Raw genomic sequence first — 15,000 nt, forward strand, 5'->3', positions numbered from 1 at the left:
AAAATAGAAATGACATCAGTCAGGGTGACCAAATTGAGTTCAAAGGTCATCTAAAGAATTCAAAATGGCCTCACCAAAGATCGCTGCCTAATCATCATATCAACTGTTACAGTAGTAATAATAACTACAATCGAGATAATACAGAGGCTTGTGAAATAAGAATGTCCAGTACAAACATTATTTACAAAGTGAAAATGGTTGAAATAAAAGCATTACCTTGAAAGTACGGAAAAAAGTTGAGTCAAATATCACCTGACAACAGCAACAACCAAGCCTAAAGTTTCTCAAATAATCTAATAAACATCAACAACCAAATCTCAACAGTCTTCAGTTCATCAGAGCAAGCCAGACAAGAGTAGGGTGAAGTCGCCCAGAGACGCCGACCCTGGGTCAGCCCCTGTGTTATCCCAGTAATGGTTCACATTAGCATATGGGTGGGGTTAATCTGATCCTACGTCTGTGCCAGGGGAGGCTGGCGGAGGGAGAAAAATCGGAGGATGAGCTCATTGCAAAGCATGGAAAGGAATAACACCACGACATTCTAGCCTCGGCCAGCCTCCACTGAATTCTGTGCCTATGGGCAACTTCACCCAGTAACAGCCAATCAGACCTGAAGGTTTAAGGTAGCACCCTGGGGCTTGGGCTAGCCAGTGCTTGCCCCAGCTAGGCCCTGTCCAACAACAACCCCAAGCCACTGGCCTACTCCCCAGTCACTGCTGTAGATCGGAAAGGATTCGCTACGCTAGGTACGCTGTAAAACAGTAAAAATTCCACCAAGGGCTGGTTTCACAGATAAGGCTTAAACCTAGTCCTGGACTAAATGACACTTTCAATGTAAAATCTCCAACGAAATCTCCAGTGAAGATGCTTTCTAGGATTAGGTTCAAGCCTCGTCTGTGAAACCGGCCCGACGTCTATCAGATGGAGCTCCTACCATGTCGACGATACCGATCCAATCCTTTCAGTTCCACAAGTATCTAGGGCGAATGGGCTAGGGGGTGTTTCTGAACAGGGCCCTACGGGTAACAGACGCTAGCCGTGTGGTGGCATGCAGCAGTATGCCACTCCGTAACAACTTCGAAGGACTTAGGAAGTCATTGCATTTGTAATACATAATCAGAATGTGTGGTTGGGTAATGCTTCTTCTGTTCGCCTCGTTCAGCATCAACAGCGTCATTCATGGAGAACAGATCCAGAATATTATGCGGTCTTTCAGAGGGAAGGATGACAGGGCAAAAAAAAAGAAAAAGGGGGTGTAGTTTGTGTCCTCAATGACAACCTTAAGTGTCGAGCTGACGTCCGACGAAACATTTCCCAACCCCTCGTACAGGTTAGATGGATGACCCTCACTGTTGTTCAACGCTGTATGGCATTAGATGCATGAGCTTTGCTTCGTTGAGACCATGTAATGAAGAGTTACCTGGTACTCAAACCTGACCACAGAAGTTTGTTTCTAAAATAAATATCTAGAAATACTATTCCTCTGAAGTGTTAAAAGAACTCTATGGTTACGATTACATTGCATGTTTATACTGTAGTATTATTATTATCATTATTATCATCATTATTATTATTGTTATTATTATATCGTCTTTTAAGTAGAACTATCCAGCATTTCACTGTGTCTGAAGTCACATAGTTCATACGACGATGGAGTCATAGTGGTTTTACTGAAACGATACATAAAGAAAAAAACAACTAGTTATAATAATAACAATAATAATAAAATAAAATAAAACGTTTTTGCACACCTTTGGAGATCTTTGTAGAGCGTGGTTCGTACAAAGTAGTTGTGTTTTCTTCTCCGATATGCTTAACATTTGGCAACACTGGCACGGCTATATCAAATGCCCAGTGTATTGTCTCCTACAGTTCTCAGTCAAAATGTTATACGTGCAAACTTTATTTATAAAACATTTGACAACAAAATAAGCGACAACAAAAATAAAAACGTCCATGTTGACCACATTGGACCGGGCTAAGCTTCTCTGAGTCAGACTGAAGGTCATGTCCGGACTCCAGCGTGGCTGGTCCACAGAACTCTCCCAGAGATCCTCAATCAAGACCACGGGCCGCATCCTTCTGAAAGGCAGCAACAATGTGACAGACACGCACGCACTCGCACACACACACGCACACGCACACACGCACACACAGGCTCTTCTGTGTACATATCCATCCTTCTAGACTCTCTAGGTCATGTGAATACGCGTGCACACACACACACACACACTTCAAATTATAAAAATCTAAATCCGGAAAAAAAAAAACGAAATAAAACCAAAAAGGGTATGGGTATTTTAAGTTGTAATGTTCACAGTTGCAGCAGGGTGGGTATTTCGGGTGGTGGGCAAGAGGGTGGTGGGGGGGGGGGGTTAGTTAAGTGAACTTCCCCGCCCCCTCTACAAGTTGGCGAGCTCGTGGGCCACGAACTGTTTCAAGCGCTCCAGGTACTGTCCGTAGAGCTCCACGTCGTTGTGGCCGGCCCCCTCCACCCACAGGGGCTCCACGGGCCGCTGGCACCGCTCGTACAGCGCCAGGCCGTGGGAGAAGTCAATCACCTCGTCCTCCGTCCCGTGGATCACCAGCACCGGGGACGTCACCTTGGAGATCTTGTCGATGCTTGGGTTGGTTGTGCCGAGGGGAGGAGACGCAGACACACACACACGGACACACAGACACACAGGGAAAGAAAAAGAAGAAAACAGTTAGGCAAGTCTATCACTATGATGACACAAATCATGTCGACAGGATTAGAACCCAATGTGAGGAAGTTGGTAGCTCAGTTCCTCCATCGGAGGTGAAATGCCATCACTAACCACCAGAGGGCACTATTGAGTGTGGAGTGACTCCAAAGGTGCTGATTCTCTACCCAAACACATTCTGATACTCTTCAACTAATTTCTGATACTCTGAAACTAATTCAATATGATCGTGTTACAGGTATTACTGCCACTGCACTGTACTTGTTGAACCACTGTAGCCAACGCTGAGAGCAGATCATGGTAAACACTTGACATATCACAACAACGCATTCATTGTATTATGTAATATAATTACAAATGGTCATGAAAAGGAGGTGAGGGAGTGTGGGAGTGGGCTGAGGGAGTGAGAGGGATAGAGAGAGAGAGAGAGACAGAGCGAGTGAGAGAGAGATCGAGAGCGAGTGAGAGAGAACGAGAGAGAGAGATCGAGAGAGAGAGCGAGTGAGAGAGAGAGAGAGAGAGAGAGAGAAGCTCACTTGGGGAAGGCGTCGAAGCAGTAGGTCTTCTTGGTGTCGGGGAAGGCCACCCTCATGCCCGAGGTGAGGGGCGAGTGCAGGACGACGGCGGCACTCTCGTAGCGTGCCGCCAGGTCCACGGAGGGCACCGTGCCGATGCTCTGGCCGTACACGATCACGTTCTCTGGTCTGATGCCGTACCTGGAGCAGAGAGACGGGACGAAGTCAGAACAGCATGACACAGAGAGAGACACACACACACACAGACAGACACACACACAGAGACAGACACACACACACAGAGACAGACACACAGAGACAGACACAGAGACAGACACACAAACACAGATACAGACACACACACACACAAACAAAGACACAAACACACACAGACACACACACACACACACACAGACACCTATCATTTCCATAGTCACTCTTCATCACAAACACACACCATTGGGCATATAACCCTTATCAGATACAGGTCTATATGGACTTGGTATCCGATACTGTGACTAAAGATAATGATGACGATGATCATCACACCACTCTGGTCAGAGGTCCTATCTGAGCATGCCCTGTGATAAGAGGCCTATCCTAGTCAGCACGAGACCAGAGGGGATGAGCTGGGCCGTGTGGTTCGACTGGCACGCCCACAGGGCGTAATGTGAAGGAATTCAGTCATCTTTACCTTTATATTAGCCTAGATGCAATGAGAAATAATCCAATAGGAGCTTTGAATACTGGGACTAGTGTTTCCATGATATGGTATTTTCAGGCTGCTTACAAAAACTGTTGGGGTGGCAGGTAACCTAGAGGTCAGGTAACCGAGGTGGCCAGCAATCGGAAGGTCTCTGGTTCGATCGCCACCCCAGGAGGGAGCCGGATGTGAGCTGGTGACTGGGGGGGGTTGCTGCAGTGTTTCCCATGAATTACAAGGCCACCTAATCTGTCCCACCATAGTCTCATAATGAACTGAAAATACTTCGAACTGTTTATTTGTTTATTTATTGGAAGGATCCCCATTAGCTATACCCATAGGCATGAGCTACTTTTAGTGGGGTCCACATTTAAAACATACATTACAAATAACATTTAACATATAAAACATACTTAAATCACAAATATCAAACATTAAAATTAAACATAAAAAAAAAAAAAAAAAAAAAAAATTTAGTAGAAGGCGATAATAGGGAGAAAGTTTTTCCTTCTATCAATGGCCCCGGGCCCGAGCTAGAGTACTCTTCCTGCAACGAATAGTGGACTGCTGATTCACATGCTTAGTATTCAAATGTATTGATTGTAAGTCGCTTTGGAATAAGGCGTCTGCTAAATGCCAAAAATGTAAATGTAATTAAAATATATCATACATCATACAATTTTACATAACTGCAACTACTGTAGGTGCATATGATTCAGCGCTACCGATGGCTACGGTTCTCAAAACCAGGAGAAGCCAGTCACAGAACTCCCATGACTCAGACAAGGAGGGAGAGAGTGAGAGAGAAGACATTCCAGAGCTGATTATAAAGAACGTGACCCATACAGCCGACAGTCAGCTGACCGACCCGGCTCTGAACCTGCCTCAGGTCAGAGCGCGCACGTTCACACGCACGCACAGACACACGGCAGCCTTCAACAGCTGTAGGAAAAAACACAACAACAACAACTCTAGGCTTATCATCTGTGAGAGCTGTAGGCTAGGCTAAAACACAGGCTCACTGTACACAAATACCAAAACACTCATGTGAGAAGAATCACAGCTAGACTCTAATCTCTGACCGGAGAGGGTCACCGAATGGGTTGGGAGGGAGAAGGACACTGGAGAAGGACAGGGGGGGGGGGGCTAAAGGTCACAGAAAGGTCAAACGCTTCAGATGACTAAGACAAGAGAGGAAGGTGGCTTCTAAACAGAGCAGAGGACAGAGCCGCAAGCTCCTGCGCTACGTCGATCATGTGTAGAACCGTGTGTAGAACCGTGGGATCATGTGTAGAACCGTGGGCTCAAACACTCAAGGCAGGAGATATTCAGCATCAATCTCTTGTTGACGCTAGTCCCTTCTGAATAGGCCAGGAGCCCCGTCAACGTTGCTACATTCTTATCTTTATTAAGAAGTAATTCTTGCTTCTTCTAGCATTGTGACTGCCAATTGCCCCTGGTCCTAGCATAGACTTATTTGTCTTTTGATGACTGATGTATCGATGATTCACTTACTTAGACAAACGTATTTCTTGGAAGTCGCTTTGGATAAAGGCGACTGCTAAATGCCAAAAATGTTTCATGTGAATATGCAAATGTAAAGGCTACTGCAGCCAGCCCCTCTTCCACACACACACACACACACACACACACACACACACACACACACACACACACACACACACACACACACACACAGACATGATAGAGGCTGTCAACAAACCGTTCATGTCATGTTGATGTGGAACAGTTTAATATGAACCAGCTGATACACACAGAGGCTGTATTACTGGTGGATCAGGTGATGTGGATAACGGATAAGTAGCTGTGTTGTGTGTGGGCAGTGCTCGTCCAAAGCCTGTCCCGAATAGAACCAACACCGTTCCTTTCTCTACGTATCCGAGGAATGTACTGCTCTACATAATAACCTATATATTCCTAGACATTCCGCAACGTTGTGCCCTGTTAAACACGGGCCGCCTTGCGCTCTTGAACAAGGATCAAGGCCCAGGATACTTCGACCATCTTCTCTCCTACTCCTACTCGCCTGAATGTCAGCTTGAACACCCTTCACCTCACGGATCGCGCTCCATGGTTACGCCACCCCTCCCCCGTCAATCTAGTCCTCGGAGACCAAACCAATCTATAATGCATCACATCACATCCTCCCCCTTCCATCCAAGATGCTCTCTCTGGTGTTGGAGGTCTCTCTGTGGTGTTGGAGGTCTTTCTGTGGTGGAGTAGAGGTCTCTCTCTGGTGTTGGAGAGGTGTCTCTCTGTGGCGTTGGAGAGGTCTCTCTGTGGTGTTGGAGAGGTCTCTCTGTGGTGTTGGAGAGGTCTCTCTGATGTTATAGGTCTCTCTCTGGTGTTGGAGAGGTCTCTCTGGTGTTGGAAAGGTCTCTCTGGTGTTGGAAAGGTCTCTCTGGTGTTGGAAAGGTCTCTCTGGTGTTGGAGGTCTCTCTCTGGTGTTGGAGAGGTCTCTCTGGTGTTGGAGAGGTCTCTCTGGTGTTGGAGAGGTCTCTCTGGTGTTGGAGGTCTCTCTGGTGTTGGAGAGGTCTCTCTGGTGTTGGAGAGGTCTCTCTGTGGTGTTGGAGGTCTCTCTCTGGTGTTGGAGAGGTCTCTCTGTGGTGTTGGAGAGGTCTCTCTCTGGTGTTGGAGAGGTCTCTCTGTGGTGTTGGAGAGGTCTCTCTCTGGTGTTGGAGAGGTCTCTCGCTGGTGTTGGAGAGGTCTCTCATAGGGCTTTCACACCGGCAAAGAACCGTGCCGGTTCGCGTTCGCAAACCAAGTCTGGAACGGGCCGGCGCGTTCAGACCGAAGCTCAATTGGTTCGGAACCTGAAAAGTTGGTTCGCAGCGGGCACCAAAAAATAGAGGTTCTCAAGCGAGAACGAAACGTAGAACCGTGACGTCGTCAGTGGGTGTGTCATATTCTAGGCTGCAGAGACCAGCAAGGAGGAAGTAGACAACATGTAATCTAATCTAAATCTAATCATTAGTGATCAAAAACAATATCAAAAGTGTCATTATTCTCTCCATCTTCTTCACATGCTCAGCAAACACACACACGCACACGCTCGCGGACATGCGCGAACGCAAATTTCGTAAGCCATTCTATTCCAGTAATGGAGCAGCTGATTAGTAAAAGAACGCATATAGAAAGTGTCTTTTGTTTTGTTTCACAGAAAATTGTGTTTATTTCAGATACTGTAGTGGAAGATATTATCCTCTTTTCCAGTGAAATGTTTGTTTATCCCGCCCCTTCATCACCCAGCGTTGATGCCGCGGATGGTTCCGGTTACACTGGTATGAACGCGGGCTCGTTCGCCAGACAGCACCAAGGTTCAGAGGTTTCCGAACGCGAACGCGAACCGGCACGGTTCTTTGCCGGTGTGAAAGCCCTATCTGTGGTGTTGGAGGTCTCTCTCTGGTGTTGGAGAGGTCTCTCTCTGGTGTTGGAGGTCTCTCTCTGGTGTTGGAGAGGTCTCTCTCTGGTGTTGGAGAGGTCGCTCTCTGGTGTTGGAGAGGTCTCTCTGTGGTGGAGGAGAGGTCTCTCTCTGGTGGTGGAGAGGTCTCTCTCTGGTGTTGGAGAGGTCTCTCTGTGGTGGAGGAGAGGTCTCTCTCTGGTGTTGGAGGTCGTCTCTCTGGTGTTGGAGAGGTCTCTCTGGTGTTGGAGAGGTCTCTCTGGTGTTGGAGAGGTCTCTCTGGTGTTGGAGGTCTCTCTGGTGTTGGAGGTCTCTCTGTGGTGTTGGAGGTCTCTCTGTGGTGTTGGAGAGGTCTTTCTGGTGTTGGAGAGGTCTCTCTGGTGTTGGAGGGGTCTCTCTCTGGTGTTGGAGGGGTCTCTCTGTGGTGTTTGAGGTCTCTCTCTGGTGTTGGAGAGGTCTCTCTGGTGTTGGAGAGGTCTCTCTGTGGTGTTGGAGAGGTCTCTCTGTGGTGGAGAGGTCTCTCTGTGGTGGTGGAGAGGTCTCTCTGGTGTTGGAGAGGTCTCTCTCTGATGTTGGAGAGGTCTCTCTGTGGTGGTAGAGAGGTGTCTCTGGTGTTGGAGGTCTCTCTGTGGTGGAGTGGTCTCTCTGTGGTGGAGTGGTCTCTCTGTGGTGGAGTGGTCTCTCTGTGGTGGAGAGGTCTCTCTGTGGTGGAGGTTCCTACATTTAAATGTTTTAAATTTTTGCCATTTAGCAGACGCCTTTATCCAAAGCGACTTAAACAACAAATCCATTTGTCTCTGTGGTGGAGAGTGCTCTGTGGTGGAGCTCTCTATGGTGGACCACAGACATTAGACCAGTGTGATCAGACGTACGGTATCCTAGACCAAGGAATCTAAACAGAATAAAGGATGGCTGGGTCCTGTCCTGAACCCAGAAGAGGTGGGGCAACATTTCAGTATCATCCCATACGTCTGATGACGCTAGTCTAATATCGCCATAGACATATGGATACATAGACATTCCACAGAAACAAGAAGAACAGGTCGACCCAAACGGTCCGGTTCTGCCATGGACTAGTTTGGGATGGGGGATATGTCTTGTGATCAATGTGTTAAAACTGACATTCACCTAACATACTGAACAGCAGTCCTACCAAGACGCACAGAAGAGAGGGAGGGGGAGGAGGAGAGAGGGAGGGGGAGGAGGAGAGAGGGAGGGGGAGGGGGAGAGAGAGCGAGCAAGTGAAAGTGAAAGAGGAATGGTGAGCGAGAGAAATAGGGAGCGTGAATGATGGAGAAAGATTGAGAGAAAGATTGAGAGAGAAAGCAGGTTAATAGTGTACTGTGTACCAATTGAAGAAGAGGACCTACATCATTAATGGCCTCTATTCCCCCCAGTCCATTTACCACACAACCTTTATTAGGAACACTATACTAATACTGGGTAGGGCCTCCTTTTGCTCTTAAAACAGCCTCAATTCTTTATGGGGTTGCTTCCACAAGGTTGGAAACATTTCTTTGAGATTCTGGTCCATGTTGACATGATTGCATCACGCAATTCCTGCAGATCTTTTCAGGTGCACTTTCAAGCTGTGAATCTCCCGTTCTACCACACCCCAAAGGTGTTCTATTGGATTCAGATCCGGTAGGATGGCCACTGAAGAACACTGAAGTCATTGTCATGTTCATGAAACCAGTTTGAGACAATTTTTGCTTTGTCATATGGTGCATTATCATGCTGGAAGTAGCCATTAGAAGATGGGTACATTGTGGCCATGAAGTGATGCACCTGGTCAGCAACAAAACTCAAATAGGCTGTGGCATTCAAGCGATGATTGATTGGTATTAACAGACCCAAAGTGTGCCAAGAAAACATTCCCCACACAATTACACCACCTGAATGAATGAGATGGTGTACAGGTGTTCCTAATAAAGTGTTCGGTGAGTGTATATCTGTGTGTGTGTGTGTGTGTGTGTGTGTGTGTGTGTGTGTGTCAGTATGGAGCTGAGGCTGGAGAGTGGTTGGTTCCATCCCAGACACTGAGGCCTTTGTGTAGGCCTGAAGGCAACATTCTCTCATACCATATGACGCTCAAAACCACGAGTACCCAAACTACTTAGCCTATAGCTATGGGATGCCCTTCCCGAGTGTGTGTGTGTGTGTGTGTGTGTCCCAGGTAACTGTTATCGGGACCTTAATTTGTCTACAAATCAATACGATCGATCGCAAAGTTACTTTTCCCCTCCCGGGCGCAGGCTGTTGTCTTTGCTGCTGCAGTACCGCCTCTATCTAGAATCTCTTCTCTGTTGCTAGGCTACCAGTCAATATTAGACAAGGAGGATTGACTGTTGGAACGCCTCCAAGTCAAAGTGAAAAGAAAATGATATAGCACTATTCTATGGAAATCTCTCTCTGTCTCTCCCTCCCTCCCTCCTTCCCTCCCTCCTTCCCTCTCTCTCTCCCTCCCTCTCTCTCCTTCCCTCTCTCTCTCCCTCCCTCTCCACCCCCTCCAATACACACAGAAACACACACACCCTTTCTGACCAGAAACAGAAACACAGTGTGTCTTATTTTTTCTGAGGGCTTGTCTAGTTCTGCTCTTCTGTGCTGCTGTCCTCTGTCCTGCTCTTCTCTCCCCGCCCTCTCTCACTCCCATCTCTTACTCTCCCTTCCTCCATCCATCTCTCTCTCTCTGGGTGGTGAGGACAGCAGATGGTACTGCCACACACAGCCAGGTGAGGGGCCTCGATGAAATATCCCTGATACTGGCTGTCCTCCCTACATTCTGGCACTAGGTCAGGGCATCAATAAACCTTGTGTGTGTGTGTGTGTGTGTGTGTGTGTGTGTGTTTCCGTCCAGGCAGAGAGGCCCACAGCTGTGCGGGACACACCTGCTGACTCAACCCTGAGTCACCTCACTACGCAGGTAGAGAGATAGAGGCCTCGCCCTGCCACGGAACAAAGAAGCATACACAGACCAGTGCACACACACACACACGCACGCGCACACACACACACACACACACACACACACACACACACACACATCTCTCCCAGCCACATTTAACTTGCATAAGAGCAGGAGAACCGGTAGAGACATGCAGAGAGCTGTTCATGTGAAACAGTATCAAATTTATGTTCAAAACAAATGACCTCATCCTTTCCAATACGATCACAAACATTCCCCCCATGGCTTCTCTGAAAGCACCCTAACCCTACTAGGGATGCTCCGATTTATCGGCCACCGATTTAAATCGGCCGATTTCACTCCAAATGACTCGATCGGTGATCGGCAAAAATGGCCGATCGCAAAAACCGATTTTTTTATTTATTTTTTATTTTTTCCTGGGGAAGACAGATAACTGAACAGAAAACATAGGAGGACGTAACAGTATGTAAAACATGAAGGCCACGTTTATGATGTCTTTTATACAGCCATATCGACTGACTTGGGCTTCAGGCCCTAACTGGGTGATAGGCCTATGCCATAAAAATGGGTCTGCGTTTGCTTGGTGCCTAATGGATAAAAACTTTTGTCTAAAAAGCAAAAAATATGTAGGCTATCCAGTCAGTAGGCCTACAGTTATGTATTTTTTTAAAAATCGGTATCGGTATCGGTTGATCTTGAGGAAGAAAATCGGTGATCGGTATCGGCCCCAAAAATCCAGATCGGAGCATCCCTAAACCCTACGTGTACGCACTATGACTAAATGTGACCTGCAATCCAGACACACTACCTACTTAGACCTAAGTACTACCTACTACTAACTAAGCCTACTACCTCCTACTTATGCTACAACCTACTACTTAGCTACTACTACCGCTACCTGGCTCCTGCCCCTGGGAGTGTTCCAGCTGGGCTGGAAGGCAGAAGGGCCCCCAGGCCTCCACGGACATCCATCTCCCCATGGTCCTCATCTGACCTCATTTAGTGATGTTGTTGTGTGACAGTTAGCACGGTTTGGGTCAGACATCTGTGTGTGTGTGTGTGTGTGTGTGTACTGTATGTGTGTGTGTGTGTGTGTGTGTACTGTGTGTGTCTGTGAGTGTGCGTGTACTGTGTGTGTGTGTACTGTATGTGTGTGTCTGTGTGTGTGTGTACTGTGTGTGTGTACTGTGTATGTGTGTGTGTACTGTGTGTGTGTACACTGTGTGTGCCAGTGTGGTGTAAAGGTAGAGCACAGGACCGACCGTGACACGCACACACACCCCAGCCACAGGGACCCATGCACCATGGGACCACTAGACAAAGACATTGGGGGAAGATGACTCCGGTTGGACCAGAGCTTCCTGTCAAATCAACTCATTCACAAAGAGAACGTGGGGGAGGGGGGGAGGCTTTGGGGCAGTTCCCTCAAAGGGGCTGATCCAGGGCCAACTCAACTGCGAGTGTGTCAGCCAGCCAGCCAGCCAGCCAGCCAGCCAACCAGCCAGCCAGCCAACCAGCCAACCAGCCAACCAAGAGGCTAAAACCCACAAAGCTCTCTGTCACAATCGCGTGCACAACCGGTGCATTGCATAACTTGCGCATTGCGAGACCAAAAAACACTAGTACGATGATCAAAGCCACACCGCCTCCCCTAGACCAACGAACGCACCACCACGCCAAACAACTCTGCGCCGTATCCCTCCGCCTATAGATCACTGGCACCTCCTCCCTCACGTGCAGTTTTACAGGCGCGGCTTATCAGCTGTGTCACAGTGTTAATGGGAGAGGCAGATTGTGATGTCGGCCACGTCTTGGACTCTAGCCCCGTATCGGAGGGATGGGAGAAAGAGTTTGTTGTTGTTGCTGCTGCTGCTGCTGTTTCCTTCTTAAGCGTCTAACCAGCTGAAGGAGAGTTTCGGTTGGTTGGTTAGGAGCCAAGGCTCTGGGGGTTCATCACACAAAGAGCCTTGTTGGTACCAGTACGCATGGTGCAGCATACAGACAGACGTTTAACCTGGGGGGGCCTTCAAACAGCTTCAAAACCAGCCAGCAAAATTAGCGGCTTTAAATAAAAGAAACGTTAGCCAGTCAGAGACCCCCGGGAGCATTGTGCGGAGGAGGCCAATCAGTGCGCAGAATGGGAATCGGTTTTTAAATCGAGCAGGAAATGGGGTCAGTGTGTCCGAGAACCACACACAAACTGTCCTGTCATCTCTGGTAAACGAACGGCGATGAAACTGTGTCATTTCCAATCCGAGTGTCATGAACACACACACACACACACACACACACACACACACACACACCACACACACACACACACACTCTATCCCCCTCTGTCAAAGGATAATGTGATAAAGCCTGATTCTGTTGTGCTTTGACGGAATGAAATTTAAAAGCTGATTTTCTGTGCCAGTCACGGGTGTCAATGTTTGTGTGTAGGCCCCTAGCCTGTGTGTGTGTGTGTGTGTGTGTGAGTGGCTTGAGAAGAACAAGTCTGACAAGAAGAGAAACACCACACAAAGCATGTGTATACAGAGCAGGGCGCGCACACACACGCACACACACACACACACACACACACACAGCCACACAAATGCGGTAATGCGTGTAGGAGGAAGATCAGCCACAGAATGGCTAGAGTCAAAGAGAAGGGACAACAGCACAGTAGAACTGGTTAGCCGACAGACAGACAGGTTTCACAGCCACAGAATTTTGCTGCATGTAGGCCTAGGGTCTGTATGGTAATGAGTTTCCTGTTTAACATAACTGGGACTTCCTCTTGGGGACAAGGGGGACTATTTATAAGAAGGAACCATTTATTCCAGTCAGTGTCAACAGTGGGAGAATTTGTCCCCAAGTGGCACTCCATAATAGTCAGCCAACTTCTTCTGTAGATATATCTCTCTCTCACACACACACACACACACACAGAGACACACACATACACAGAGACACACACACACAGAGAGACACAAACACACACACACACACACACACACACACAGCTGAGCTGAGATTGTAGGAGGACGGGACAGGACGGGGGGGACTTAGCCATAGATCTGTGTGTGTGTGTGTGTGTGTGTGTGTGTGTGTATGTGTCTCTGTTTGTGTGTGTGTACGCGTTTCAACATGGGGACCCCATCAGGGTCCAGAACAGAGCCGCCTGTAAGCCAGCTAGATAAACTAGACTGCAGAGGGGGGATGGGAGAGGGAGGATGTCAGGGAGGACAAAGAGAGGAAGAGAGGAGGAGTGGAGGAGAGACGCCGGGCTTGAGTGGGGGATCGATTCATTGACGAGCGGGCGGGCGGATGGATGGATGGACGGATGGAAAGAGGAGCAGAAGGACAGAACACCATTGCCTGGAGAGTAGGCAGGCGGGCGGTGGCCCTCCAGGATGAGGAGGAGAGACAGGCGCCCAGCCAGCCTGCAGACACGGCCTCCTCACACCACCACATCACAGCCGCTCCTCTGACACGCCGCCCGGCCACGCACCCACAACAATGTCCTTCCTTCTCTCTCTATCTCTCCTATCGCTGTGTCTCTTATCGCATTCTCATCACCTCCTCGTCTTCCCAACCACATCCATTCCGACCCGTTCCCAGATCATCCCCCTCTTCTCCACCCACCGAATAGAATAGAATAGAATAAGCCATTTAGCTGACGCTTTTATCCGAAGCGAGTGCATGTACACTTTTCAGTATATATGGTCCGAGTAGGAATAGAACCCGCAACCTAAGCGTTGTTAGCACCGTGCTCTACCAAGCGAGCCGCAGAACACGAATGAACACACACACACACACACACACACACACACACACACACACACACACAGAACCGTGCCGGTTCGCGTTTGGAAACCTCCGAACGTTGGCGCTGTCTGGCGAACGATACACTGGTATGAACGTGGGCTCGTTCGCCAGACAGCGCCAACGTTCGGACTGGAGGTTTCCGAACGCGAACCAGCACGGTTCTTTGCTGGTGTGAAAGCCCTAACACAGACAGAGAACCACACACACACACCCTAAAAAGTGGGACCCTCACCGTGTCCGGAGCGCCTGCCAGGCCGCGTCCACGTCCGCGTAGAGGTTCTTCTCCGAGGGCTTCCCCGAGCTGGCGCCGTAGCCCGAGTAGTCGTAGGAGAACACGTTGCAGTTGATCCGGGAGCCCAGGCCGATGTAGAAGCTGCTCATCTGGCCCAGGTCCACCGCGTTGCCGTGGGAGAACAGCAGCGTGTAGCGCGCGCTGGGCGAGCAGCGCACGAACATGCAGGCGATGCGGTTGCCGCGCGAGGTGCGCGTCATGAAGCACTCGATGGCGTCCTTCTCGCGGGCCGAGTACTGCCAGTCGGCCCGCTCCGACAGGTGCAGGGTCCATTTGCTGCCGCTGTCGTCGGACATCAGGCTGTAGGTGGGCTCTGGGGGGAGGAAGGCCAGCTTGGAGGCGATCTTACTGGGGCACGGCGGGCAGCAGAACAGGCAGCACAGCTCGCTCAGGGACAGGTGGTTCATCCTCGAATCACTGAGGGGAGGGGAGGGGGGAAACAGCAGTTAGCCTAACATGCATACTACCAAGTACTCATGTCATGGAATAAGTGGGGGACTCGTGGGACTCGTGAGACATGTTGACTGGCTTGATCGGAACCTAAAGACAGAAGAAGCAGGTGTTGTAGAGTTTTAGGGAAGTGATGAAAGTGTGTGTGTGTGTGAGAGAAATAGGGGTGGAA

The 15,000-nt window shown here is 49.0% G+C and overlaps 1 protein-coding gene across 1 annotated transcript; it reads right to left on the reverse strand.

Annotated features, from left to right (window-relative positions):
- Positions 1-2,402: 2,402 nt before the first annotated feature.
- Positions 2,403-14,785, reverse strand: abhd17b (abhydrolase domain containing 17B, depalmitoylase; the record flags this gene model as incomplete). The annotated part of the gene is made up of 3 exons (XM_080531000.1): positions 2,403-2,622; positions 3,242-3,421; positions 14,319-14,785. The coding sequence occupies 3 exons, from the start codon at positions 14,783-14,785 to the stop codon at positions 2,403-2,405; spliced, it is 867 nt and encodes a 288-aa protein (XP_080387126.1).
- Between the last annotated feature and the right edge of the window lie 215 nt (positions 14,786-15,000).

Source organism: Nansenia antarctica (genome assembly GCF_963989245.1).
Source record: "Nansenia antarctica genome assembly, chromosome: 5".
Lineage (NCBI taxonomy): Eukaryota > Metazoa > Chordata > Actinopteri > Argentiniformes > Microstomatidae > Nansenia > Nansenia antarctica.